At 39.9% G+C, this 24,771-nt stretch overlaps 1 protein-coding gene across 2 annotated transcripts in view; it reads right to left on the bottom strand.

Annotated features, from left to right (window-relative positions):
* Positions 1-4,034: 4,034 nt before the first annotated feature.
* Positions 4,035-24,771, bottom strand: part of iqch.L (IQ motif containing H L homeolog) — a 67,386-nt gene continuing 46,649 nt past the window's right edge. For both annotated transcript variants that reach the window (XM_018253307.2, XM_018253310.2), the window contains exons 15-21: positions 22,308-22,428; positions 21,887-22,173; positions 16,151-16,315; positions 10,587-10,712; positions 8,837-8,898; positions 6,700-6,808; positions 4,035-4,487 (exon numbers count right to left, since the gene is read on the bottom strand). In XM_018253307.2, the coding sequence (XP_018108796.1) occupies positions 4,389-4,487; positions 6,700-6,808; positions 8,837-8,898; positions 10,587-10,712; positions 16,151-16,315; positions 21,887-22,173; positions 22,308-22,428 (969 nt within the window). In that variant the 3' untranslated portion in view covers positions 4,035-4,388. The remainder of the gene's footprint in view (positions 4,488-6,699; positions 6,809-8,836; positions 8,899-10,586; positions 10,713-16,150; positions 16,316-21,886; positions 22,174-22,307; positions 22,429-24,771) is intronic.

Here is a 24,771-nt window from a genome sequence, read left to right as displayed (position 1 = left end):
CAGCAAATGCTGGTGGCGGCACACTGGCCGCATCTCAACCCGCCTGCCACCGCTTCTCATCCCGCCCTCCCAGTGCCGGCAATTGGTAGAATAGCGAATGAGGTGAGCAGGTCGGGGAGTGAGCTGGCGGTGGGGGGACGAGCAGGTCGGCGGTGGGGAAATGAGCAGGATGAGCGGGTAGGGGGTTGAGCGCAGTTGGGGTGGTGTATGGCTAAGGGGCGCACATTTTAGAAATCTGGCCCTAAACCTTGGACAAGGGCTCCTCTATTTAAAAAAAAAGAAACCGTTGGGGTAATATTCTAGTGAGTGCCACCCCACCATCTTTTCCTAGTCTCTTCACTGTTCTGAAAGTGCATATGAGCTTAACTCAGACCAGTTGCAAGGCAGGGTTCCTTGGGAAAGGAGAGAAGATGGCAACAATAGTACCAAATGCTGGCACTTTTTTTTTTAGCAGAAAAGAGATTTAGCAGAAAAGAGATGAGCATAAATAATCATTGGGGTGTGCCTAACAAATTGTCGACTCCTGAATCTGCTTATATGTCCCCTTTAAACAAACAACCAGCAAATGTTACCTACTGATTTGTTGTTGTACGTGCCAGGCGCGTGCAGGTTAGCAGCAACTACATGCCAGGTAAACTCTTAAGGGAAAACACTCAACTTTTCCAATGTATGAAACTACCTGAGGCATATGCAGGTTAGTAGAAACCATTAATTCAGCCCCAACAATGTTCCAGCTCTTGCTGGACTACAATTTACTGCATCCATTGTGAGCCATGCATTCTGTGAGCTTTAGTTCAGTGATGGCTGTGGTGTGGGCCCACCTCCCGTTATTGCTTGTAAAATCTACTTCAGGTCTCAATGGATGAGTGTAATCCCTTCATCCCTTAATAGGTCCTATCCTGAATTCACATTTGACCTCGGATAACCTTGCATTATTCCTTAGTGGTACAGGGCACTTCACCGTTTTACTAATAGACCTTAGTAATTAATAGCAATGGAATGTAAGATGACATTCTATCATTATATTCTGATTTAAAAGACAGTTCTAACACTACAGTGGTGTGAAAAACTATTTGCCCCCTTCCTGATTTCTTATTCTTTTGCATGTTTGTCACACAAAATGTTTCTGATCATCAAACACATTTAACTATTAGTCAAAGATAACACAAGTAAACACAAAATGCAGTTTTTAAATGAGGGTTTTTATTATTTAGGGAGAAAAGAAATCCAAACCTGTGTGAAAAAGTAATTGCCCCCTGAACCTAATAACTGGTTGGGCCACCCTTAGCAGCAATAACTGCAATCAAGCGTTTGCGATAACTTGCAACGAGTCTTTTACAGTGCTCTGGAGGAATTTTGGTCCACTCATCTTTGCAGAATTGTTGTAATTCAGCTTTATTTGAGGGTTTTCTAGCATGAACCGCCTTTTTGAGGTCATGCCACAACATCTCAATAGGATTCAGGTCAGGACTTTGACTAGGCCACTCCAAAGTCTTCATTTTGTTTTTCTTCAGCCATTCAGAGGTGGATTTGCTGGTGTGTTTTGGGTCATTGTCCTGCTGCAGCACCCAAGATCGCTTCAGCTTGAGTTGACGAACAGATGGCCGGACATTCTCCTTCAGGATTTTTTGGTAGACAGTAGAATTCATGGTTCCATCTATCACAGCAAGTCTTCCAGGTCCTGAAGCAGCAAAACAACCCCAGACCATCACACTACCACCACCATATTTTACTGTTGGTATGATGTTCTTTTTCTGAAATGCTGTGTTACTTTTACGCCAGATGTAACGGGACGCGCACCTTCCAAAAAGTTCAACTTTTGTCTCGTCGGTCCACAAGGTATTTTCCCAAAAGTCTTGGCAATCATTGAGATGTTTTTTAGCAAAATTGAGACGAGCCTTAATGTTCTTTTTGCTTAAAAGTGGTTTGCGCCTTGGAAATCTGCCATGCAGGCCGTTTTTGCCCAGTCTCTTTCTTATGGTGGAGTCGTGAACACTGACCTTAATTGAGGCAAGTGAGGCCTGCAGTTCTTTAGATGTTGTCCTGGGGTCTTTTGTGGCCTCTCGGATGAGTTGTCTCTGCGCTCTTGGGGTAATTTTGGTCGGCCGGCCACTCCTGGGAAGGTTCACCACTGTTCCATGTTTTTGCCATTTGTGGATAATGGCTCTCACTGTGGTTCGCTGGAGTCCCAAAGCTTTAGAAATGGCTTTATAACCTTTGAAATTGAACTCAGGTGTGATAAACCACAGTTAAGTTATTTTTTAACAAGGGGGGCAATCACTTTTTCACACAGGCCCATGTAGATTTGGAGTTTTTTTTCTCCCTTAATAACGTAAACCTTCATTTAAAAACTGCATTTTGTGTTCAATTATGTTATCTTTGACTAATAGTTAACGGTTTTTGATGAGCAGAAACATTTAAGTGTGACAAACATGCAAAAGAATAAGAAATCAGGAAGGGGGCAAATAGTTTTTCACACCACTGTAAATAGTTACTGTTGTGACGTCTTTTATTGCAAGGATTGAAGTTGCCTATAGAACTCCTCTTACAAATGTAAGTAGGTTATCTAACGTTATACGGCTGCAGGGCCAGCACCCCTGATATACGGTCATCCCAGGGCCCTGTGGTCTGTATTAAAGTATGAGAGTGCACAGCAAAAAATACATTTCAATAAGGTTTGTAGTCATTAATACATAGTAATAATGAAATATAATGTTTATTCTTGTTAAAAGAGAAGGAATAGCATTTTACACTTGGGGGTGCAAAAAGTTAGGCACCCCCAAGAGACTACTTTTACTTATCTGACACCCCGGTTGGCGCTCCTATCAGCAGAAAACTGCACTGGCCCTAGGTTATTCTAGAGACCACCATGGAGAGATCCTGTTCCTGCTTCTTCGGGTCTTCTCACAATTGCGCATGCGAGTAGAGCGGAAAGCTGGACTTTAACGGAAAAGTCGGCTATTTCGCTCTACTGCACATGCGTCTGCCCTGGGAAACTTGAAAACCAATGAAGCAGGAAGAGGATCTCTCCGTGGTGCTCGCTAGAAATGCAGTTTTCTGCTGATTGGAGCACCGTCCCGGGTGTCAGGTAATTAAAAATAGTCACTTGGGGGTACCTTACTTTTGGCACCCCAATTGTAAAATGCTTCTCCTTTAAACTACCACTCATACTATTCCAAAACAACCACTGGTACAGCAGAAACATACATTCTGACCCCAATTTGGCTTACCCTGGACCAAGATCAGTACTGCTCATGTCATGACATTTGTAAAAAGACATTCACAGTATGTCTGTGAAGGTTCTCATTTATCCAGGTCATGATATATCTATAGTAATAAGTCAAATCAACTGGACTTGCTGTATTTTCTTTTTCCTTGAAGATGTTTCGTTAGTCATCCGACTGGCTTTCCCAATTCAGAATTACCTATACAAAAATATTTGTGGTTATATACCCTGGAATCTTACTCCAGTTATCATAATCTGTTTAGTATTCACCGTGATTCAATAAAATATGAATTACATTATCTGGAAAGCCAAATGAATAGAGAGAAGGAAACTGTGCCCACTGTCAGGCCCCAAAGTTGTTTTACCCATATATAACTGCCCACGTGTGCATGTAACACCATAAATATAATAGTCTTGGTTGTATGTATGATGTTCACATATATCAACCCTTGACCTCACTTGAGAAGAACCCCTTAGCACAAACCAGTATCACACACACAACTACACAGGAAAATACCCTTCGGTGGAGAAGCACAATTCTGATTGGGGCAACATTACTGACTAACTTTCTCATCTGTATATTCCATATTTCTCTCTCTCTCTCTCTCAACATATATAGCAGGACAACATCGCTCATGAAAAAGCAGAGTATAGAAGGTTGGTATTGAAAAGTTTGAATGATTATCTCAAAGAATTAAAAAAACAAAAAAAGTTTATGCTTCCCTATTAGTTGTGCCCAGTAATGAGGTTGAATATTGGATTGGATTAAATAGATCACAAAAAGAATATCGACAATTGTTTTGTACAAATTGTTAACTGATGTTTATTTCATGTGGTCATCATATAGAAGCTGTCTACAAACAACGTTTTAGCAACAAGTGGCAACACCTATCACAATGCTAATGCAAATGGCTGAGAGTAAAAGCTTCCTGAAAGCAAATGGTGGTAAAAATGAAGAGCTTTTTGAGTTGCGCTTCATCAATTCATTTTAAGCTGGAGATTCTCACCAACCAAATGGAATGGCACGCCCTACTGCTTTGCACCGAATGTCTCTTATTATTCAGGTTCCTAAATTGCTTGGCCCTCCAGCAGTCACAGGGTCTGCTTGCCCTATTGTTACCACATACAGCACCCATTAGAACAGCTATCAGAGCACCTAGGTTTATGCAGAAAGGGAAAGGTTGGAATTGCCTTCCTGGTCAAACTTCAGTTTGTTCTCTTCCGTGACTCCCAGAATTTCTTCAATTTCCTTCACAATGTCCTGGATTTAATACAAAGATTCCATTAGCCTGAAACCAAAACACTTCTTCTACTACTGAATCTTTTAAAAGCACATTCACAACATCACTTTTTATTTCCTTTTGTTTAAGATTGTCATACACGATCAGATATGATAGTTTTAAAGATAAATGCTCCTATAAATACATGATCTGATCATTAAAGGAACAGTAACACCAAAAAATGAGTCTTTTAAAGTAATAAAAATATAATGTATAATGCTTCAGAAACACAACTATAGTTCATATAAACAAGCTGCTGTGTTGAGATTGCAAAAAGTCTATATGGTACAGGTTGAATAGTGGATAACAGATAACACCATTATGTTCTACAGAGCTTATCTGCTATGTAACCTGAGCCTTTTCTCCCTTGAATGGCTGCCACCATTGCTACACAGCAGCTTATTTATATAAGCAATAGTAGTGTTTCTGAAGCAGTTTTATCAGTATAGGGCAACATTGCATTATAATTTTATTACTTTAAAACAATTAAATTTTTTGATGTTACTGTTCCTTTAACTAATTAGCCAAAACCCAGAGAAAAAAAAAACTAGATTAGATCATTTGGTAATAAAATTATTACAGCATAGGCATTAACTCATAGTAGATAACTCAGGGATAGCAATGAGCAAAACATTTCACCATGTACAGATTTGCTGGCAACTTTTTGCAAAACTGAGTCAAAAATTCACCACACAGCTATATTCACTTTGAGTAACAAAAACCCCCAAAAAACAGATGTGCAACAAACGCATACTTCATTTTATCCTTCCCTTCTCCTTCCACATCAACCAAAGGGATCTGAGCAGTCCCACTGTCTCTATAGGTCTAGGACATACATATACATTTATGGTTTATTCATTTTAATGTGAAATACAAAGCACCCAGATATCTGTTGATTGTCAGATTTACTATTAGTTGTGCCTGTGTTTGCAAGCTAGTATTAATATATAAACTATAGATGGTACTTTTAACTTAAACAGCACATAGTTACTAAGTATAGTAGAAGATACCATTTCTAGTCGACCAGAAGTAATGTCAAAACAGACATGTAAGTAATTGGCAACAAGGGAGACCTTTTTTCTATTGAAAAAGCAGTTGTAGCCTAGTGGATAGAAGGATCTGTAACAATGTAGGGCATTTGTGTAGCAGTATACGGAGTGTAAAATGCGTGCGATTGTGCGTTTCCAATTTTAATTGGTAGCCCTAATGCAGAGACAAGGTAGCATAAAAATAATTTAATAATCGTTAATGTAGTTTGCAACAAAAATGACACGCAAAAAAAAATTGTCGCACGATAAAATATTCACGACAAAAAAAGGTTCACAAATTTTTTCACCATTTCATGAATGCAAAATGCAAAAACCAGACACAAGCCACCATGTTGTTTGCACTTTGCATCCTGCCCACCATTAGTGTCCATGGTCGTAGGTCCTTGCGCTCCACAATGGCAGTAGGCTGGAGGGCGAAGGCACCTTAGTGCTCTAGAACTTGCACCCAGGGTCTTGGTAAATGACTCCTTTTGCATTAAAAACTCTTGGCTGGACCCAGCCTTAGCACATGGAAGATACTATGGGTGACTTATCTCCCCAAAATGCTTCCGTTTATTCGAAGTCGTCCAAACTTTCCTTGTGAGGGGACTACGGAAAACTGAAGCAATTCTTATGCCATCCCACCAGCATTCACATTCTTGCCAGTGGGAAGACATTTCAGGGAGATTATTCACCCGCAGTAGCGAATATTTATTGCAAGCGACTAAATCTCCCTGTGTGCCACCACCCTAAACTATGCTAGCTCTATTATAAACCTAGGAGTGTATCAGTGTAGCGTGCCATTTGTGGTCATGAACGGCCCTTGGCACATATATCAATTTCAGATTGATATTTTATCCATTCTGGATATGCAGTGTCAAAACCCTCAATAACCATAATTTCCATTCTTGGTTTTTAATATTGGTTCCAGTACTGATTGCCATTCTGCTGCCTGACTGCTCTGTACAATGCCTTTTACTCTATAAATCTTATATTTCTACTTGTGACTCTCTCTGCAGGACTCTTGTTAGCATGCAACACCCTTGCAGGACAGTAATTAATGGACACTGGAGATGCTTCTATGAAGAGTGAAGCCTCCCTCTCTTCTTTATTTGCTTGTGACAGTTGAGAAGGAGCTGAAATCATTACTTAATTAACAGCTCACCTTGAAATTAGTGTCTCCCTGCATATTAGGGGCTGATATTTCCTGATGAACGATGAACAAATTGCGGGCAAAGGTCATCAGTGCTCCCTGAACATCATCGGCAATGCTCCTGGTAATGAGATTCACAGAAAATCCAGTAAGTGTCTTTCTCTTTTATGTACCCAGCACATCAACAACCCTCATACTATTCCATCCCTTTATGCAGCCTTCCTGCCATTCATATACACAAAATATATTCCACTTAAAGGGGACTTATCATATCTGTGTGTAAATATGTTTTTACATCAACTTGTATATCTGAGTAATTGTATTTTTTACATATATATATATATATATATATATATATATATATATATATATATATATATATATATATATATATATATATATAAATGTATTTTTATATAAAAAAATTTACTTTTTTTGTATATATAAATGCATTACTATTTTTAAAATATATATTCTATGAATCTGTGTAGCACCTGTCTGTACTTATTTTAGGCCTCTTTATTACACATGGTAGCCTCCACGATAAATACTTTACAACATGGGGGTGCATAGAAATACACGGCACTACTATGCGTGCCAGAATGAACTTGAATAGTTTCAAAGCCAGTCTTCTTTTATTCATAGCCTGTCTGCGATTTAATAATAATGGGATTACTACTATGGCACAATGGGCATTTTGCCCACTATGCTCCTGTTAGTCTGTCACCAGTCCTGACAGCAATGAACGAAAAGCACCATACCGGACCCACATGGGGCGGTGACATCAGCATGAAAACTCTTGGGAAATACTGTAGGTCTAAAATACACCAGCATATTTATGAGCACTAGAGCCCTTAGCACTTAAACCAATGGCAGGTCTATGGCAATCACCCTTATGCCCACAAATCAAAGTACATCTGTATTCTCTGAAATATCACAGGCAATTGAAATGCAGCTTGATCCATTAGTGAGTGCCTGAAATAAAACTGGTGTGTGTGCCTAGTCACACAAGGACATTTGTCACTTTTCTGGCAACCTTTACAGAGAACTGAATCTCCACCAACCCCGCAAAATGGCTGAGGGATGGAGAGGGAATGCAAGCATGTGACAAGGAATCTGACTGTTATGAAGCTGACACTATTAAGCCGACAGACATCGAGTACAATTGGCTCAACCCAACCCCTGCAGCTGGTACAGGAGGAGGGAGTATTTTACTAATACTAAAAGGTGACATAGGGACACAAATAAAAGAATTCTCTGGCAGTCTCTGAGATGTTCTGGAGAAAAAGGGGGTCAGAAAGGGAGAGACTACAAGACCACAGAAAGGACAGAGATGGACAAGAGGACAGATAATATTTATTGAACTTAATTTCATAAAACAGAATATAAGTTTAAATGTTCCAGTTCCTGCTTGATATTCTAGCTATTAAGAAATCAAGTTGTTATAACATAGTGCCTTACTTACCTTATGGTTTATTAACAATGCAGCAACTTTCATTCAACTTGCCCAAGCAGGTTCCCATTTGGTCAGTGTTAGAAGTCAACACAGGGCCAGAGTTATGGTCCTAGCATCCCCCACTGTTGCACCCTAGGTGACTCTTCTGCCTACCCATAGTTCCTTCCCTGGGGCCAATGATACCTGTTTTATAAGCAAAGTAGTCTTCTATTAAGGTGCTAGGCCAGAACACAGTGGACCCATTGAGCAAAAGGAGACCTGTTTTAAGTGCAGCTGATCATTACGGAGCTCCTTTGTATTGTGCACTACACTAGATTGGCACCTGCAAAAATCTTTCTAGGTGCAGCAATGTTTTAGTACTGCATGCATCTCAACATGATCCCCATGTAGACTGCAACCACTAGGCATGGACTGGGATTCAAAATAGGCCCTGGTATTACAAGTATACAGAGTTCCAAACAGCCCCCCACCTGTCCACTTAATTGTGACTGTCTATGGCAATTTTCAACAGCCCGTCTGGCATTTGCCAGAATTAACAGATTGCCAGTCCGGATCTGACTACCACCCACCTAACCTCCTGCAGGTTGATACAGTAAACCTGGTGATGCAGGCACTTATAGCAGATATCATATTAGACTTATTGAATGGCATTGACAGATGTTGGTAACCAACAGAGCATGCCTTGTTACTCACAACATCCCCAGACGATGCCTCTTCTGGTTTTCTAGTAGAACAAACACTGTCCCTTGTTTCTCCTGACAAGAAAAGCAAAGTGTGTCATTTTGTGATCTTTCTCCTAGAAAAAACAATCAATTTTTATTAACTCCTAAGACAGATTCCTAATGAAACATATTGTATGTAATCTGTTATTATACATTAACATCCCTCAATAACAATCCCTCATCATGCAAGACCCTAGTGTCACAGGTGAAGAGCTAATTATATGACTAGTCTATACAAGTAATTATTCCAATATGGACAATTGCACCTTGCTAACATTAAGATGTTGTACAAATGCCACAATGCAGTTAGAGACTCCCTGCCTGTGACCATGCATACACCGTGCTTCTGACCACACACTCACACAGAAGTTATATCGACGACCTCAAAAACTTGTTGTTTATTCATGCCTTAAGACGGCCATACATGTAAAGATCTGCTGATTTTCGGCCAGATATGGGTCAGGCCCATCACCCAGCACCATGTCATTTCTTCATGTTTTTGTTCATGAAAATACATTTCAATTATTAATTAGATGGGAATTAGTTTAATGAAAGTATGTTAAAGATGAACATGCCCTTAAAGGTGTCCATACACTGGCTGATAAACGGACAGTTGATTAGTTTGCGACGGAGATAGATAGAAAATAATAAGGGGCAGAGCCTTGAGGAACCCCAAAGAGGTAGGGGAGAAGATGATGCTCCATTGTAGGAGACACTGAAGGAATGATTAGTGAGGAAAGCAGAGAACCAGGACAGACCTCTATTGGTAAGGATCCTTCACAGCTGGGTTGTTAGTGACACCCCCTTGACTTGGGCAAAGAAAAGATTGCCAATGATCTAATCAGTGCAACCAGTTCAGGTAAATACCTTGAAAATGGTGCATTTTTATTCATGGGAACTAATTGTCAATATAATTTAAATAGGAAAATCTGTTTAATTCATGAAAGGTGGACATCTCATTTAACACTTATAATCTGGTCACACCCATACATCATGTACACACTATTATGTTCTTAATCACACACCAGCCTTTTAGCCACACCTCCAAACCCGCCATCTATATACTCCCACTCACTTTTCCACTGGTTCTAACTGCACACTTATTTACAGGCCAGACTCACTCATCTGGTTTAACCAAACACACCATTCCTATTGCCACAGCCAAGCACCTGCCCTATGGATGGGTATGTGTATCTTACGTTTGGTCATACCTACACTCCTGTCTTCTAGTCATGCCACCCCATGACAACAGGCCTACCAATTTACAAACCTGCCCAATAGCAGTATCTGAATACCTTTTCACTGGCTTTCACTTTCATTTATAACTGCCCTCTAGAAACACACCCACAGCCCTCCTCTGATTATGTTCTCAATCTTTCCTCTTATCTGATGCACACAACAGCACTATGCCATGTTCTCACACCTACACCATGCCTATAAAACTGCCAACACATTATTCAAATACATTACGCACATATGTAGGGCCTTGATTTGGTTAGTTATCTATTCCCAGTACTAATAGAGTATTTGGGCCCCTCTCCTATTGGTTTTCACATTACATCCGTTCCCTACAGCATAAACATATTTGTTTCCATAATATACAGGCCGAAGCATATGTCGTAGTATTTTTCTTTTCTACCTATTTCTCCATGTTTACAGATCTTTTGACATTTTATTACCCTCCTCACTTGATCACTGTGAAACAGCGTATTGAGCCTTACCCTCACATCATAGCCAATGCCATGAGCTCTGCACATCTGAAAGAAAACACTGTAATACACAAGAGACAGGTTCGTGTGCATTAGGCGAGAGCTCAGAACTGCAACACGACACGTGCTTGGAGTAGTCTGCAATGAAATGGAAATCTGTTATTCCATTGGCATAACTAAACACTATACTGTAAATATATATATAGATAGATAGAGAGAGAGAGAGAGAGAGAGAGAGAGAGAGACAGAGATACATGTTTGCTCTTCAGAAGACCATAGTGTACAATGCTGTGTATCTGAACCCAATATATTGCTCATTTTTGCACCCTAGCAGAGCTCTTGTGAGTGCAGTCACTAACCCAAAGAGGATCTAGGCCTTTTTGTGGCTGAGGTTACAAAACTAGCAGCATGCCAGGCTCTTAAAGGGGTTGTTCCCCTTTAAATGAACTTATAATATGATGTAGTGACTGATATTCTAATACAATTCACAATTGATTTGTGGTTTTTGAGTTATTTAGCTTGTTATTCAATTGCTAGGATCCAAATTACCCTAGCAATCATGCACTGATATGAATAGGAGAGGGCCTGAATAGAAAGGTGAGTAATAAAAAGTAGCAATAACTATACATTTGTAGCCTTACAGAGCATTTGTTTTTTTAGATGGGGTCAGTGAACCCCATTTCAAAGCTGGAGATACTTTGAAGAAGACAGCAAATAAAAAAGAAAACTGTAAAAAATTAAAAAAAGAAAAAATGAAGGCCAGTTGAAAAGTTGTTTAGAATTGGCCATTCTATAACATACTAAAGGTTAACATAAAGGCGAACCACCCCTTAAAATTACATGGACTACATGGCTTACCTACAAAAGTGATACCTGAGACTGCTTTGTCATATACAGATAGTAAACCCAAGGATTTACCATGTTGCCCATTGAGCTCTATGGATTAATAACACACCACTATTTTACTGCATAATTTAACCCAAGTAGAAGGTGCAGAGCCTTTAACTTAATTATCAGGTTTAGATTAACAGGTTGGCTGTTGTTGTTTTTATGTGTAGCTCTGGCACAAAATACATTATACCACAAATAAGATGCCATTTTTAACAAACACTTTTAAAGCAGCATTTTTTTCAACTGAAGTCTGGTTTGAACCAGCCTTTTTTCTAGAAGGTCATGTGACATCTCCCCTTAGTTGAATGGTCTGGGGCATGTGCACCTTGACCCCCGTTTACTGTGGTGAGTTTACTTTGAAAAGTGTTTATCTTTCTTCATGTTATGTGTAGTTGTCTGGATTTTCTCATCATCAGATAAATGCCAGTGGGTAATAAGAGTTGCGAGATGCCTCCTCCTGCACTTGGCTGCCACTGCAGTAGGAGGCAATGTCAATTCAGTGCCACAGGCTTCACATCATAAAAACACACCTTTCTGTATATGAAAGTCAGTTCTCCCTGTCTGTCGCAGTGCAGAATTAATGATAAACTGGATCTTTTATAGAAATAAATACATACAAGCTGTTATGGTCCAAGGGAAATGAGTTGTAAGCACTGCAACACGGAGGAACTGCTCCATTTTATAGCACGCCTGGTATTTTGCACATTTTCTGTAAATCCACACAATCCTAAATGACTGGGGATATGACATGAGAAGGGATACATTTAACCATGGGGACGGGGTCTGTTTCCAAGGTAGTAAAAGATACCTCCTAGAAAGGAGATGGCAGTGGTCTCATAAAGCAAAACTTCAAATATGCACCTATTTTCACATATACACTACCAAGATGTTTTTGTCCCTTTTCCAAGAGCTTTAAATGTGGTGAAACTAAAGCTGGCCATAGGAGATTTTTAAAAGATCCGATCGTCATCGTGAGACCACGATTATCTCGGAACGATCGTACGAATTGTCCATCAACTAAAAAGACCAATTTGCCAGGAAAACAAAGGGGAGCTGCCTGCCTGGCCCTGCAAACCAAGATAGATTGCACTGGGACCGACAAAGATTTTTTTAACCTGCCCGATCAATTTCCTGACAGATGTCGGCCGAAAAATCGTAAGATGTTCGATCGTTCAAATCCCACTAACTTCACGATAATTTCGAAGGATTGGTCGGACTTCGGAAAAATCTTTGCGTCTATGGGGAGCTTAAGTAATAAAAGATAAAAGGAAAATATATATATATGTATGTATATCTATATATATCTATATATATATATATATATATATATATATATATATATATATATATATATATATATATATATTTCTGTGCATAAATATATCAGGAATGTCAAATTCTTTTCAGTTGCTGCAAATTGCAAATCTTAGTATTTGTCATCCAGGGAATGTGGGAGGCTGTAATTCAAAGGCCATGGGATGTACTAGTCATAGTGAGAAATATGTGAATATATTTCATTAATGTCATTGTCTCCATACAAATAGACAACCCTTCCACGTGTATCTAATTGTGGACCCAGAAACCCAGCAGTTCCCTGCACTTCTATTTTCCATTCAACTTTGTCACACAGTACATCCCTTCACTAGACAATTTTATACTGTATAAAAGATAAGGCACCCCCTATAACATCATCTGAGAGTTAGGAGGAATTGCTTTGAAAAAACTAGCGTATAATTATTTGCCGGACCACGTAATTAAAGCCACACCCTACTTTCACCACTGAACAAGCAGAATTAACCAGTACCTGCCCTTCTTTGTCGCTACCCGTGGGTAACTTTATATATATAGATTTAAGGACCATCTCATATCCCCCTCTTACAGCCTCCTCTAAAATACTCATTGATCTCTTTAAATAAAAAAATGGGCACTGGGCCTATTCCCCTTTAATATTCTATGGTCAACACTGCTAGAAAGTGAAACCCATCAATAGTCCAGTTAATTATATTTGATTGGAGCACCACTGTGTGGCAAGAACACCACCTTATTCCCAATACTTCTAGTCCTTCAGTACCCTGTCCCATCACATCATCATACAGTGCATCCCTGCATCAGAAGTCTAAAAGATTATGTACCCTCTACTGTTAAATATACAATTATTATAAGCCCCCAAGGAGTTCCATGGGTGTTAAAACAAGTTTGTAGGTCAAGTATTTCTATACACATGTCATGGAACTTCAAGATGATTTTTAACCTAAGGAGAACTTTATTTCTGATACTATATAAAATGTATTGCACAAATATTTTACGTATGGGTATGGGACTTGTTATCCAGAATGCTTGGGACCTGGGGTTTTCCAGATAAGGGATCTTTCTATAATTCGGATCTCCATACCTTAAGGGCAGAGCGACACGCAGAGATTCGGGGAGATTAGTCGGCGGCGACAAATCGCCTCTTCTTCAGGCAACCAATCTCCGCAAACCTTGTAGCAGCAAATACATTACACTAACAATCCTGGGAAAGCTTCATAAAGTAAAATAGAGGTGTTATTTTGCCCTACACATGTGCCCACTGTATAGTTTAGGTGCCATATATTAGGAAATGTAGGGGGGAAGGAGGGTACCCTCAAAAAAATTTACGATCTTTTTCAGCCTATCACCCTTAAAAAAGTAAAAGACGCCAGGGTTTTTTGGGACTTAGAAAAAATGTCAACTTTTTTTGAAGCAAGCCCTATCTACTCTATTGCACTTCACCTGGTCTGAGGTGGCGAAGGCAAGTCTGGCACAAGAGTTAACGTTCAGTAAAATGCTCAAGTTAGTGAATTAGCGTAGTTACGTCCCTTCGCCATAGCGCAACTTCGCCTGGCGTAAGGGTGCGAAGTAGTGCTAGAGTAGGTCCACTTCGCTAGCGAATTTACGTCAGCACCCGTTAGTAAATTGGCGAAGTAACAAATGACGTCACACAAATTTGCGCTAGCGTTAGCCACTTTGCCCTTTAGTAAATTTGCCCCTATATATGGTCTATGAGGGGTTTAATACATATATACACACAACCTTCTGGCTTCCACCTTCTGTTGTACAAAACTCCGGCACAGCCTATAATTAGGAGAGCAAAGCATGTAGAAATCATGTCAGACCTGGGCAGGTTTTTAATCAAATTCATTTGTTCACTGATTTGACACAGGTTTACAACTTGTTCTGAAATTCCTGCAAACTGTTTGCACATTAGTGTGTGTGTTGCCACCAATGAGCTATAGGTCCTCACCCAGACCGAACCACACACTGGCAGTTAATCTATTCACACACGATTTGTGTCGGGTGGGAGGAATTGGTGCGGACATAATTGTGATGGAATCTGATTTTTTTTTTACCTCACATCTTTTCATGAGCCATTATTCCGACTACTGAACACTAGAGGGGCTATGTAACATCATCCCTGTAGAGCTTTTTCTCACCCTTCCCTCATCTGCCCCCTCGGATGAACAGGAGGTGTCCTCTCCCCATGCCCACAATGGTAACAGAGAGTTGGCACTCAGAAAACACTTTTGCAATAAATCACCGACTGCAAGCTAATCATGTTCATAATATTTGCAGAATTAATATCACCCATCATTTGAGTCATTAACATGTGCTTGAGGTGGGGAGTAATAGAGGAGGCCGATTTTAAAATGCATTCTCTTGCACTGGGGGAGCTGAAACTAGAGGAGCGTTTGATAGAATAATCCATGTCTCTGTTTAACAAGCGTGAAGCAGGATGGGGCCGCGGTGATGGAACGCCATTGTTTAAGGGTTGGCATCAGACTGAAAGAATTGCTCTTGCTGGGTCTCCGCAGCCCATACACTGGCATAATGAAGAGGCATGTAAATTATTAATGCTGTGCTTATTTAGCCTCATCTATCTCCCAGATAATGAGTGATTGGTTTTGTACATAATTACAGGAGTGGCAGCACTGAGGAAATGTATTCATTTAAAAAAGGTTGTTGCCGAGTGGCATTCGGAAACAGAGCGAGTGGGTGGCATAGGGTGGTCAATGAAGGATATAATGAAGATTTGTTCATCTTACTGAAAGCACTGACCAAGAAAATGTCAGGTGACTGATGAAGGCTACAGTAGCCTTTGGTACCACTGGACACACCCTTTACAGGAGACATTAGACATTTACCAGGGCAAGTGCATTGAGCAAAGTGCAATTTCACGCGCAAGTTGCCATGTTTTTGTACCTACAATACAGCATCCCCCCAAAGCTCCCCCAGCTTAATAACAGCAGTGAAGGAGCAATGAAGTGATGTGTGCAATTGCCCACACTTCACTGTGAGTCAGAAACGTTTTTAATAAATGGTGCTGATTTGTGCAACAACTGTGCCCATAATTGCACGACCACAGTCTTCATTGTGCTTTGTAAATGAGCCTTATTGTGTGTGAGCATCAGGTAACATGCTTGGATAATATATATAATAATGAAAAGATGTAAAAGCTACATGTATTGGCATACATGTGGTATTTATATGGACAGTCAGGCTCATGTACCAACACCGGAAACATTTCAACCTGGGCAGTAGCCTATGGCAACCAATAAAACTTTTTATTTAATTTGCCCAATATTGATAAATAAGCCCCAGTGAGTACAATGTGATATGTTATGGCAGAGAGACCTGAGATCAGGAGCAGTGGCGTTAATGCATCTTACCTCTGTATGCTGAGCACGTGGTCTAAAGCGTTCAACTTTCTTGGGCGCAAGGGGCACAGATAGACGACTGCTGGTACAGTCCAGGGTGCCATTAGTTAAGAACAGCAAGAGCTGGGTCATTGCTAGTTGATCACTGTAGCACACATCCAGATCAGTGGCCCAAATCTAAGTTAATAAAGGAAGAAAGAAACATTTTATACAATAGCAGTATTTACAGGGGGATGTGTTGCACTTATTATTGACATTTTGGTGATCTGGATGTCAAACTGGAGCATTTTGACCATTGGGGTTGCACTCAATTATGGAGGCCTCAGAATACTTCCTCCATGTGACTGTACTAATAGTGGTCATTAATATAGCTTATTGTATAGACCACAGAAGAATGACTGCACACAACGAGGCCTTAAAGGGATTCTGTCTTGATTTTTATGGTGTTGTTTTTATTTCTAAATTACACTGTTTACACTGCAAATAATTCACTCTACAATCTAAAATGTCATTACTGAACCAGCAAGTGTATTTTTTTGGTTGTAATATTGGTGTGTAGGCAGCCATCTCAGGTCATTTTGCCTGGTCATGTGCTTTCAGTAAGAGCCAGCACTTTAGGATGGAATTGCTTTCTGGCAGGCTGTTGTTTCTCCTACTCAATGTAACTGAATGTGTCGCAGTGGGACCTGGATTTTACTATTGAGTGTTTTTCTTAGATCTACCAGGCAGCTGTTATCTTGTGTTAGGGAGCTGTTATCTGGTTACCTTCCCATTGTTCTGTTGTTAGGCTGCTGTGGGGAGGGGGAGTGAGGGGGATGATATTACTCTAACTTGCAGTAAAGCAGTAAAGAGTGACAAGTTTATCAGAACACAAGTCACATGACTGGGGGCAGCTGGGAAACTGACAATATGTCTAGCCCCATGTCAGATTTCAAAATTAAATATAAAAAAATCTGTTCGCTCTTTTGAGAAATGGATTTCAGTGCAGAATTCTGCTAAAGCAGCACTATTAACTGTTTATCCGTTTAATCCATTTAGAAAAAAAAAATTCCCACGACAGTATACCTTTAAGGCCAGAGAACATGGAGCATTGGTATTTGGGTTTTTCTGCAGGTGAAGAGAAGCAGATCCACTGTGTATCTGCACTGAAAATAACAGCTTCTAGGTACACAAAGTGGAACAGAGATTCGACCAATTATAGTTTAAAACCTTTTTAAAATAAAGGCAAATGACACTATGGGTGCTGCCCCTGCTCTCAATGTCTTTACAGACAATGAAAAGTAAAACCCTGGAGTTGATACCGATATGCTGTTTTGAAATCAGGAATCTTGTAAATTGCTAATCCCACCAGAGAGCGGAGAAGCTGAGTTTAATTGTTTAAAGAAAACACCATTGTACCTTGCTTTTATACATTGTATTTCTTGAATAAAGCACTATAAGCACCTTTTTATTTAATTATAATTGTATTTTGGAGGTAGCACTTTGTAAAAATCACTATAGCACTTTAGAACACACAAGAAAAATCTGTGCATAGACTTTCTATGTCTACAGACACACACCTATTTGTGTTGCAGCACCCTGGTGACTGCACTGAATATTAACAATACTGAGCAAGATTCTGTTATTTGTCCATTTTTCCATAGCCTGTGGTGCTGATCTATAATTTTATCTTGAAGTCGCCCAAAAACTCCTGCTTTTGTATTTTTTGGGCCAATCTCCACTCCGCTACATGTAACTGCACTACGGCAGAAACTGTACTTTTCAGAGCAGATACACAGGGATGTGGAAGAGAGAGAGAGAGAGATCTGTATCTCTACACCTGCAGAAAAAATTAGGGATGCACCGAACCCCCAAATCCTTCGCAAAAGATTCGGCCGAATACTGAATTTGCATATGCAAATTAGGGGTGGGAAGGGGACAACATTTTTTACTTCCTTGTAAGTCATGCAATTTACCTCTCGCCCCTTATTTGCATATGCAAATTCAGATTCAGTTCCACCGGGCAGAAGGATTTGGCCAAATCTGAATCCTATTGAAAAAGGCCGAATCCCGAACTGAATTCTGGATTCGGTGCATCCATCTCTGCTCCAATCAGTGTGCCTGGCAGTGCAGCTACAGGAAGATGCTGATTAGAGTGGATCAGCTTCTCTCCACCTCATTAAAAACTACAGGCAGAGAGAAGCACTGAATACGCTTCATGTACCCTCAGAATTTTATGTGGGCATTTTAGGTTTATAGTGATGGCAAATATGTAGTATTCTACCAAAGTACATGTATTCACAGTCCCTTATATATCTCAAAATGTCAGTTAAATGGCAAAGTACTTTTCCTACCAGACACTGTGCACCAGGCCAAAGACACAAATTGCTAAATGACTTTTACAAGGTGATACAAGACTGGAACACATGTCTCACTTTAGGAGTCAGCAGTGCAACCAGCAGCTCTCCCAGAGCATGAGCTGAGTGAAGGTGGATGTGAGATTCGGTGCAGACATCTGTTCTGATCAGGACATGATGTTATGAAAGGTTATGAAAGGTTGCTTGTCTCCCTCTCTGAGTAACCTGTCAGCATAGAGCTTGCTCTGCCAGCACTGAGCCAAGTCAGTGGGGTAAGCAGTGGATGGTAAATGGCATCATTATAATATTATTAAGAGGTCAGCCAGTTCCAGCCTCATGCTAAACTCCTGCTAATTTCTGCATCATATTCACAAATAAATGCTCTCTAAATGAATCAGTGGTGAGATATTCCATAGTGCCCAACTAGCAGAATCTGCTGAGCTATTAAAGATCCAATCCGTCATCATAAGGATCTGTTTCCAGTGGGGAGAGGGACGTGCTAATCGGCAGCTGGTAATGAACTGCCCTGTGAGGGGGATGCCCTCTTCTTCAACATAGATTTGGGCAAACTAGATTAGCTAGATTAGCACAAGTTATATCATTTTAGTTATATGTATATATATATATAACTAAAATATATATATATTTTTTTTTTTTGGCCAGCATAAATGTATTGCAATACAATTCCTGTTTTGTTTAAAGGGTAAGGCATTTTTTAGTAGCTGTTTGCACAAAATATCTCAATGTCTTAAATATTAGGGATGCACCGAATCCAGGATTCGGTTCGGGATTCGGCCTTTTTCAGCAGGATTTGGATTCGGCCGAATCCTTCTGCCGAACCGAATCCTAATTTGCAATTAGGGGCGGGGAGGGAAATCGCGTGACTTTTTGGCACAAAACAAGGAAGTAAAAAATGTTTCCGATTCCCACCTCTAATTTGCATATGCAAATTCGGATTCGGTTTGGTATTCGGCTGAATCTTTCACGGAGGATTCGGGGGTTTGGCCGAATCCAAAATAGTGGATTTGGTGCATCCCTATTAAATATATTGATAATGGGTTGAGTGCAGAGGACTCTTGTATTTGTTTATATGTATTTTGTGGTCACAGCCTCATTGCACCCCCGCCTAATGGTTTTAAAAATTAGTGGTGAGCACAACTTTCCCTTGTTTGTTATAGTTCTACAGGAGCAGTGACCAGCTTAATGTTGTAGCTCCCACCCTCTCCAACTATAGTCAGGTGATCCCACTGGTGTCTAATAAAAGGGCAGCCAAGTTTGGGAGATTTACTTTGAAAGCAGCGAGTAAGTTGCAGGTAAAACTTAGTCCCTTTGTAAAATGTATAATGAAGCAATAGAATTCTTAATGAATGAGATGAAAATTAAGCGTAGGACTGGCCAGATATGGGATGACTTTGACATAGTTGGCCAGCTTAAATATATTGCAATATATGGACAAACAATCCCTGTTTTGTTCAAAGGGTAAGGCTGTATGCACAAAATGTCTTAAATATATTGATAATGGGTTGAGTGCAGAGGACTATTTGTATTTGTATTGATAAATAGGCTATGAAAAAAAGTTTCTAATACAGTTAGTTAGCCTAAAATGTAATATATATAAAGGCTGGAGTGACTGGATGTCTTAACAGAACACTACTTCCTGCTTTTCAGCTCTATTACTCTGAGCTAGTCAGTGACTTGAAGGGGGGGGCACATGGGACATATCTGTTCAGTGAGTTTGCAATTGATCCTCAGCATTCAGCTCAGATTCAAAGCAACAGTTATGACCCATGTGCCCCCCCTCAAGTCACTGATTGGGTAACCAGTCATTACAAACCAAGAGAGCTGAAAAGCAGGAAGTAGTGTTGTGGCTATTATGTTACACATCCAGTCACTCCAGCCTTTATACATTACATTTTTGGCTAACTAACTATTTTTTATTTTGCACAGCCTGTGTATCCAGTTTTTTTTTTTTTTTTATACTGAACAATTCCTTTAGGAGTGGTTCAACTTTACGTTAACTTTCAGTGTGTTATAGAATGGTCAATTTTAAGCAACCCAGTTTCCGAATGGTGGGGGTCGCTGACCTAGGGTTGCCACCTTTCCTATATATTTATCTTTTTTCCCTATTAATAACATTGGGATCAACCATCATTTTTACCGGCCAGGCCGGTAAAATACCGGGCAGGTGGCAACCCTACACTGACCCCACCTAAAAAACAATTGATCTGTAAAGCTACAAATGTATTGTTATTGCTACTTTTTTTATTACTCATATTTGTATTCGGGCCCTCTCCTATTTATATTCCAGTCACTTATTCAAATCAATGCGTGGTTGCTAGGGTAATCTGGACCCTAGCAACCAGACTGCTGAAATTGCAAACTGGAGAGCTGCTGAATAAAAAGCTAAATAACTCAAAAACCACAAATAATAAAAAAATTAAAACCATTGTCTCAGAATATCACTCTCTACTACATCACAATAAGGGGTCTATTTATCATGGTGTAAAAAATGGAGGGAAACATTTCCAGTGATGTTGCTCATAGCAACCAATCAGATATTTGCTTTTATTTTCTAATTGTTGAAATCTAATTGCTGTTTGGTTGCTCTAGGCAACATCACCAGCAATGCTTCACTCCACTTTTTACACAGCATGATAAACAGGCCCCTAAAAGTTAATTTTAAAGGTGAACAACCGCTTAAAGGCTTATTCCCATTACACGTTTGGTTGAGGTGTGAAAAATGTTTGTAGCTCTGCTCAATGTGTGTAATTGCTGAGACTAATATTATGGCACACAAATCAACTGTTTCCAGTCTGGACAGACGTTAGATGCAACCAACTATTATTTATATCCTTTGACTAGCCAAATAAAAACTTGGTGGGTTAGACACTCCAAGAGACCTTTAGTGCAAATGAACCTTTAAATTGAATCCTATGCCAGCTGTGCACATTCTGTGTATATTCTAATACCACCGGACTATGGTGGACAAGCTTTCCTGTAATAATCGGCCACTGGGACAATATTCTGATGTGATAGAATTTGAATTAATGGAGAACTGGTCAGATAATTATCAATGGCAGGGAAAATGAATGGGAAGAAAGAAAAAAAATGTTTTGAGTTATTTTAACTGATACCTAAGTAAGAGTAAATTGCTCCATATGCATTACATATGATTGTGTGCATGAGTATTCAGTGACATCAGTATAAACCCACAATCAACTGATCAAAATAATGACTGTTTAGAGTAGACCATGATAGACTTGTGACCTCAGGAAAATGAAATATAAACTTTTGCTGCATGAAAAAACGAATTTTAGGATAAATTAACTTCTGGGACATTGCTTTGAGAGTGGGTGACTCATTTAAAGTTATTATTAGGTAATAACTATAGTAATTTTGTGTAAACTCTGACCTGCTGTTCCAGGCTCTGGGGGTCTATAAAAGTGAGCAATTCTACTGACAGATATCCCAGTAAACCACAAGCTTTGCATGCCTCTCCAATGCACGTGCTCATGTCGGTGAGAATATCCGGAGGCACAGAACACTGAGGAACAGTGCTCCCAACACACTGAAGGTTACTGTGACTGTGAATCTGGTCCCCACACGATACCATTTGAATCTCTCCATCTGGGCTGATCAGGAGATCTACAGTAAGACAGGTGATGCTCTCAGCTGGGGGCGAACCTTCAATTACTCCTCCTAAAATGATAAAGATACAATCGGAGAAGGGGTACCTGTATCTCAGTTGTTTATAAATAAATCATATCATGGTAGAATTAGCTTCTGGGGTTCGTTTCTGTGCCATGCATAGATTGTGCCAGTGGAACACTTACCACAGCTCACCAGTGCATGCCAAAACTTGTCCCAAGTGGGGTAGTGTTTCCTGTTTATTGGCTGGGCATGATTCTCTAGGACCTGTGGCAGCTCTTGCTTGACGAGAAGCAAAGCCTTTTCCTGGAGTGGCAAAAGAGAAAACATTAAGACGGACATTGAGTTCTGCAGGAAATATAAGTGGTTTAGGGAGAAGACCAATAGTGATGCAGACTCTATTCAGCAAATTGGACTTTAATCCAGTTTCACTTGGAGTTAAAGGCTACATTTAGCTGTAATGTTTGTTGTGACTCATCTGCTATGCAAAGTCTGTCGCATGGTGGTTGGTGCAAAACTTTGCACAATTCACCATAGCAGTTTTGTGTCAGGATTGACTTGGTATCAATTGGAGAGGTAACCATGATGATAATGCTCCCGAACCAACAGGATGAAGAAGCTCAGGAGATGTAAACCCAAATCTATCATTTTACATAGAATGTGTAATTCTAAGAAACTTTCCAATATAGGTTCATTACAAAAAGTCAATGATTTCAAAGTTAATTGTAGCTGTAATTGCTGGGATTCAGCTTTCCTCCAGTCAAGACTCTAGTTCCTACAATGCCTTCTATGTTTCATGGTGAACAGACGTGAGAAGAAGGAAAATCATAGATGTGAGCAAGGCCTTGAGAAATATAAGCATTGAATAGAAGGTAGCTGACTCCTGCAACACATTTGTAACAGTACATACTGTATAGTTAGAACAACAGTTGAAGCCATAGTAATGGGCAGATGCAGCTTTCATTCACAAATTGGTAATTAATATAGTTTAGAAAATTAAATTCAATAGAGCTGATTTATGTCTACCGAAGCAGTAAGCAACTACCGGTTCTCCCAGCAGAGAGTTGTGCTAAAACCACCTTATTTAAAGGTACTTGAGTTCAAATATGCTCTGTGCACTTCCATATAGTTGCGCTAAGCGCCTATCAGTCCTTTCTGCTTTCCGTTCTAAATGGAGCTCTGCTGCGCCTTTTGACGCACGTAGCTGTTTAAACTATCACTTCTTGGTCAGACGTCCGCTCCAGGGTTCACTCAGCGTCATGCGTCAATGGCTGCAGCGCAGTTGTACCTAAAGAATCAGGAGCAGATGTCACTTGCACAGTGAACACCGAAAATGATGCCAGACAGAATTCTAAAATATCAAGCACAACTGTGTGCAATATACAATGAAGTGTTAAATACCGGGCACAGTTGCGCCAGATGCAGCATGCAAGAGTCAGATGCAGTGCAATTGTGTAGGAGGAAAAGCCAGTACATTGTGAGAAAAAACATGTCAATTGTGTCTGAAATTGCAATTTGCTCACTGCGTCAGGGTAAGTGAATGCACCCTATTATCTTATGTCTATTTTAACTTAAAAGATGTTACTCAAGTCTGTGTCATTTTACAGGATTTTTGCATGTATGAGAAGCACTCTGTGCATGCAAGGTAAGTTCCAACCTTTTAATTTACTGTATATTTTTGTGCAAAGCCTATGCAGTGTAGGATACAATTCCATTCTATTTTACAAGACAGTGAGAACCTGGTCATGATACAGGGAGCTGAGACAAAGGAAAGCTCTAAGCCATGTATACCCTCCAACACAAAGTGCGACAAAGCAATTAAAATTTACAGCAGGGTGGTCCAGCTGGCAGGCTGTGGGCCACGGCTGGCCTTGGGCTCCTATTATGTTTTATATGAAGTCTGACCCTTATCAATTTAGAAGGCCTACATCACCAAAGGCATTTAACGGCACTGATTTACTGTGCTGGCCTGAGAAAACTAACACGAAAGCAGCAATGTAAAGAAATAATTATGAAATAAAATTAATACTGTCTGGATAGTGGAAGAGGCAGGGACTCTAAACCTATTGATAAGTGTTGTTAGGTGTGCAGCTTTTTATTATTACTAGCCTTTATTTATATTGTACCAACAGAGGTTATAAATCATTCACATTGTATTTTACAATCTAAGATCCGTACCACATTCACTCAAACTATGATTCATTTTATCAGGAGCCAATTAACCTGCCTGTATATTTATAGAGAGCTTGATTAAACTCACACAGACATACAACCCCCCTTGCAGAACTTGTGACAAATATGTATTATTATTTGTATAGAGCCGACATATTTCACAGTGCTTTACACAGATGATACATCATTCATATCTGCCCTGGTGGAGCTTAAAATCTAAAGTCCCTATCACATTAACACACACATGCTATGCTCAGCTTTATCGGAAGCCAGTTAACGTGACTGGATGCTTTGGAGTGTTGGAGGAACCTGGAGTAGCTAGGGATGTAAGTTGCACATACATTGGGGGAATATACAAACTACTTGTAGATAGTGCCCTGGCTGGAATGGAGTCTAGGACCCCAGCACTGCAAGGAAGAAGAGCTAATCATTGCACCACCATGTTGCCTACTCGATATGGGCTTCAAACTATCATAA

This window comes from Xenopus laevis, chromosome 3L (genome assembly GCF_017654675.1).
Source record: "Xenopus laevis strain J_2021 chromosome 3L, Xenopus_laevis_v10.1, whole genome shotgun sequence".
Taxonomy (NCBI): Eukaryota; Metazoa; Chordata; class Amphibia; order Anura; family Pipidae; genus Xenopus; species Xenopus laevis.
The sequence above is the reverse complement of the archived record's forward strand: the minus strand, read 5'-3'. Positions and strand labels throughout refer to the sequence as shown.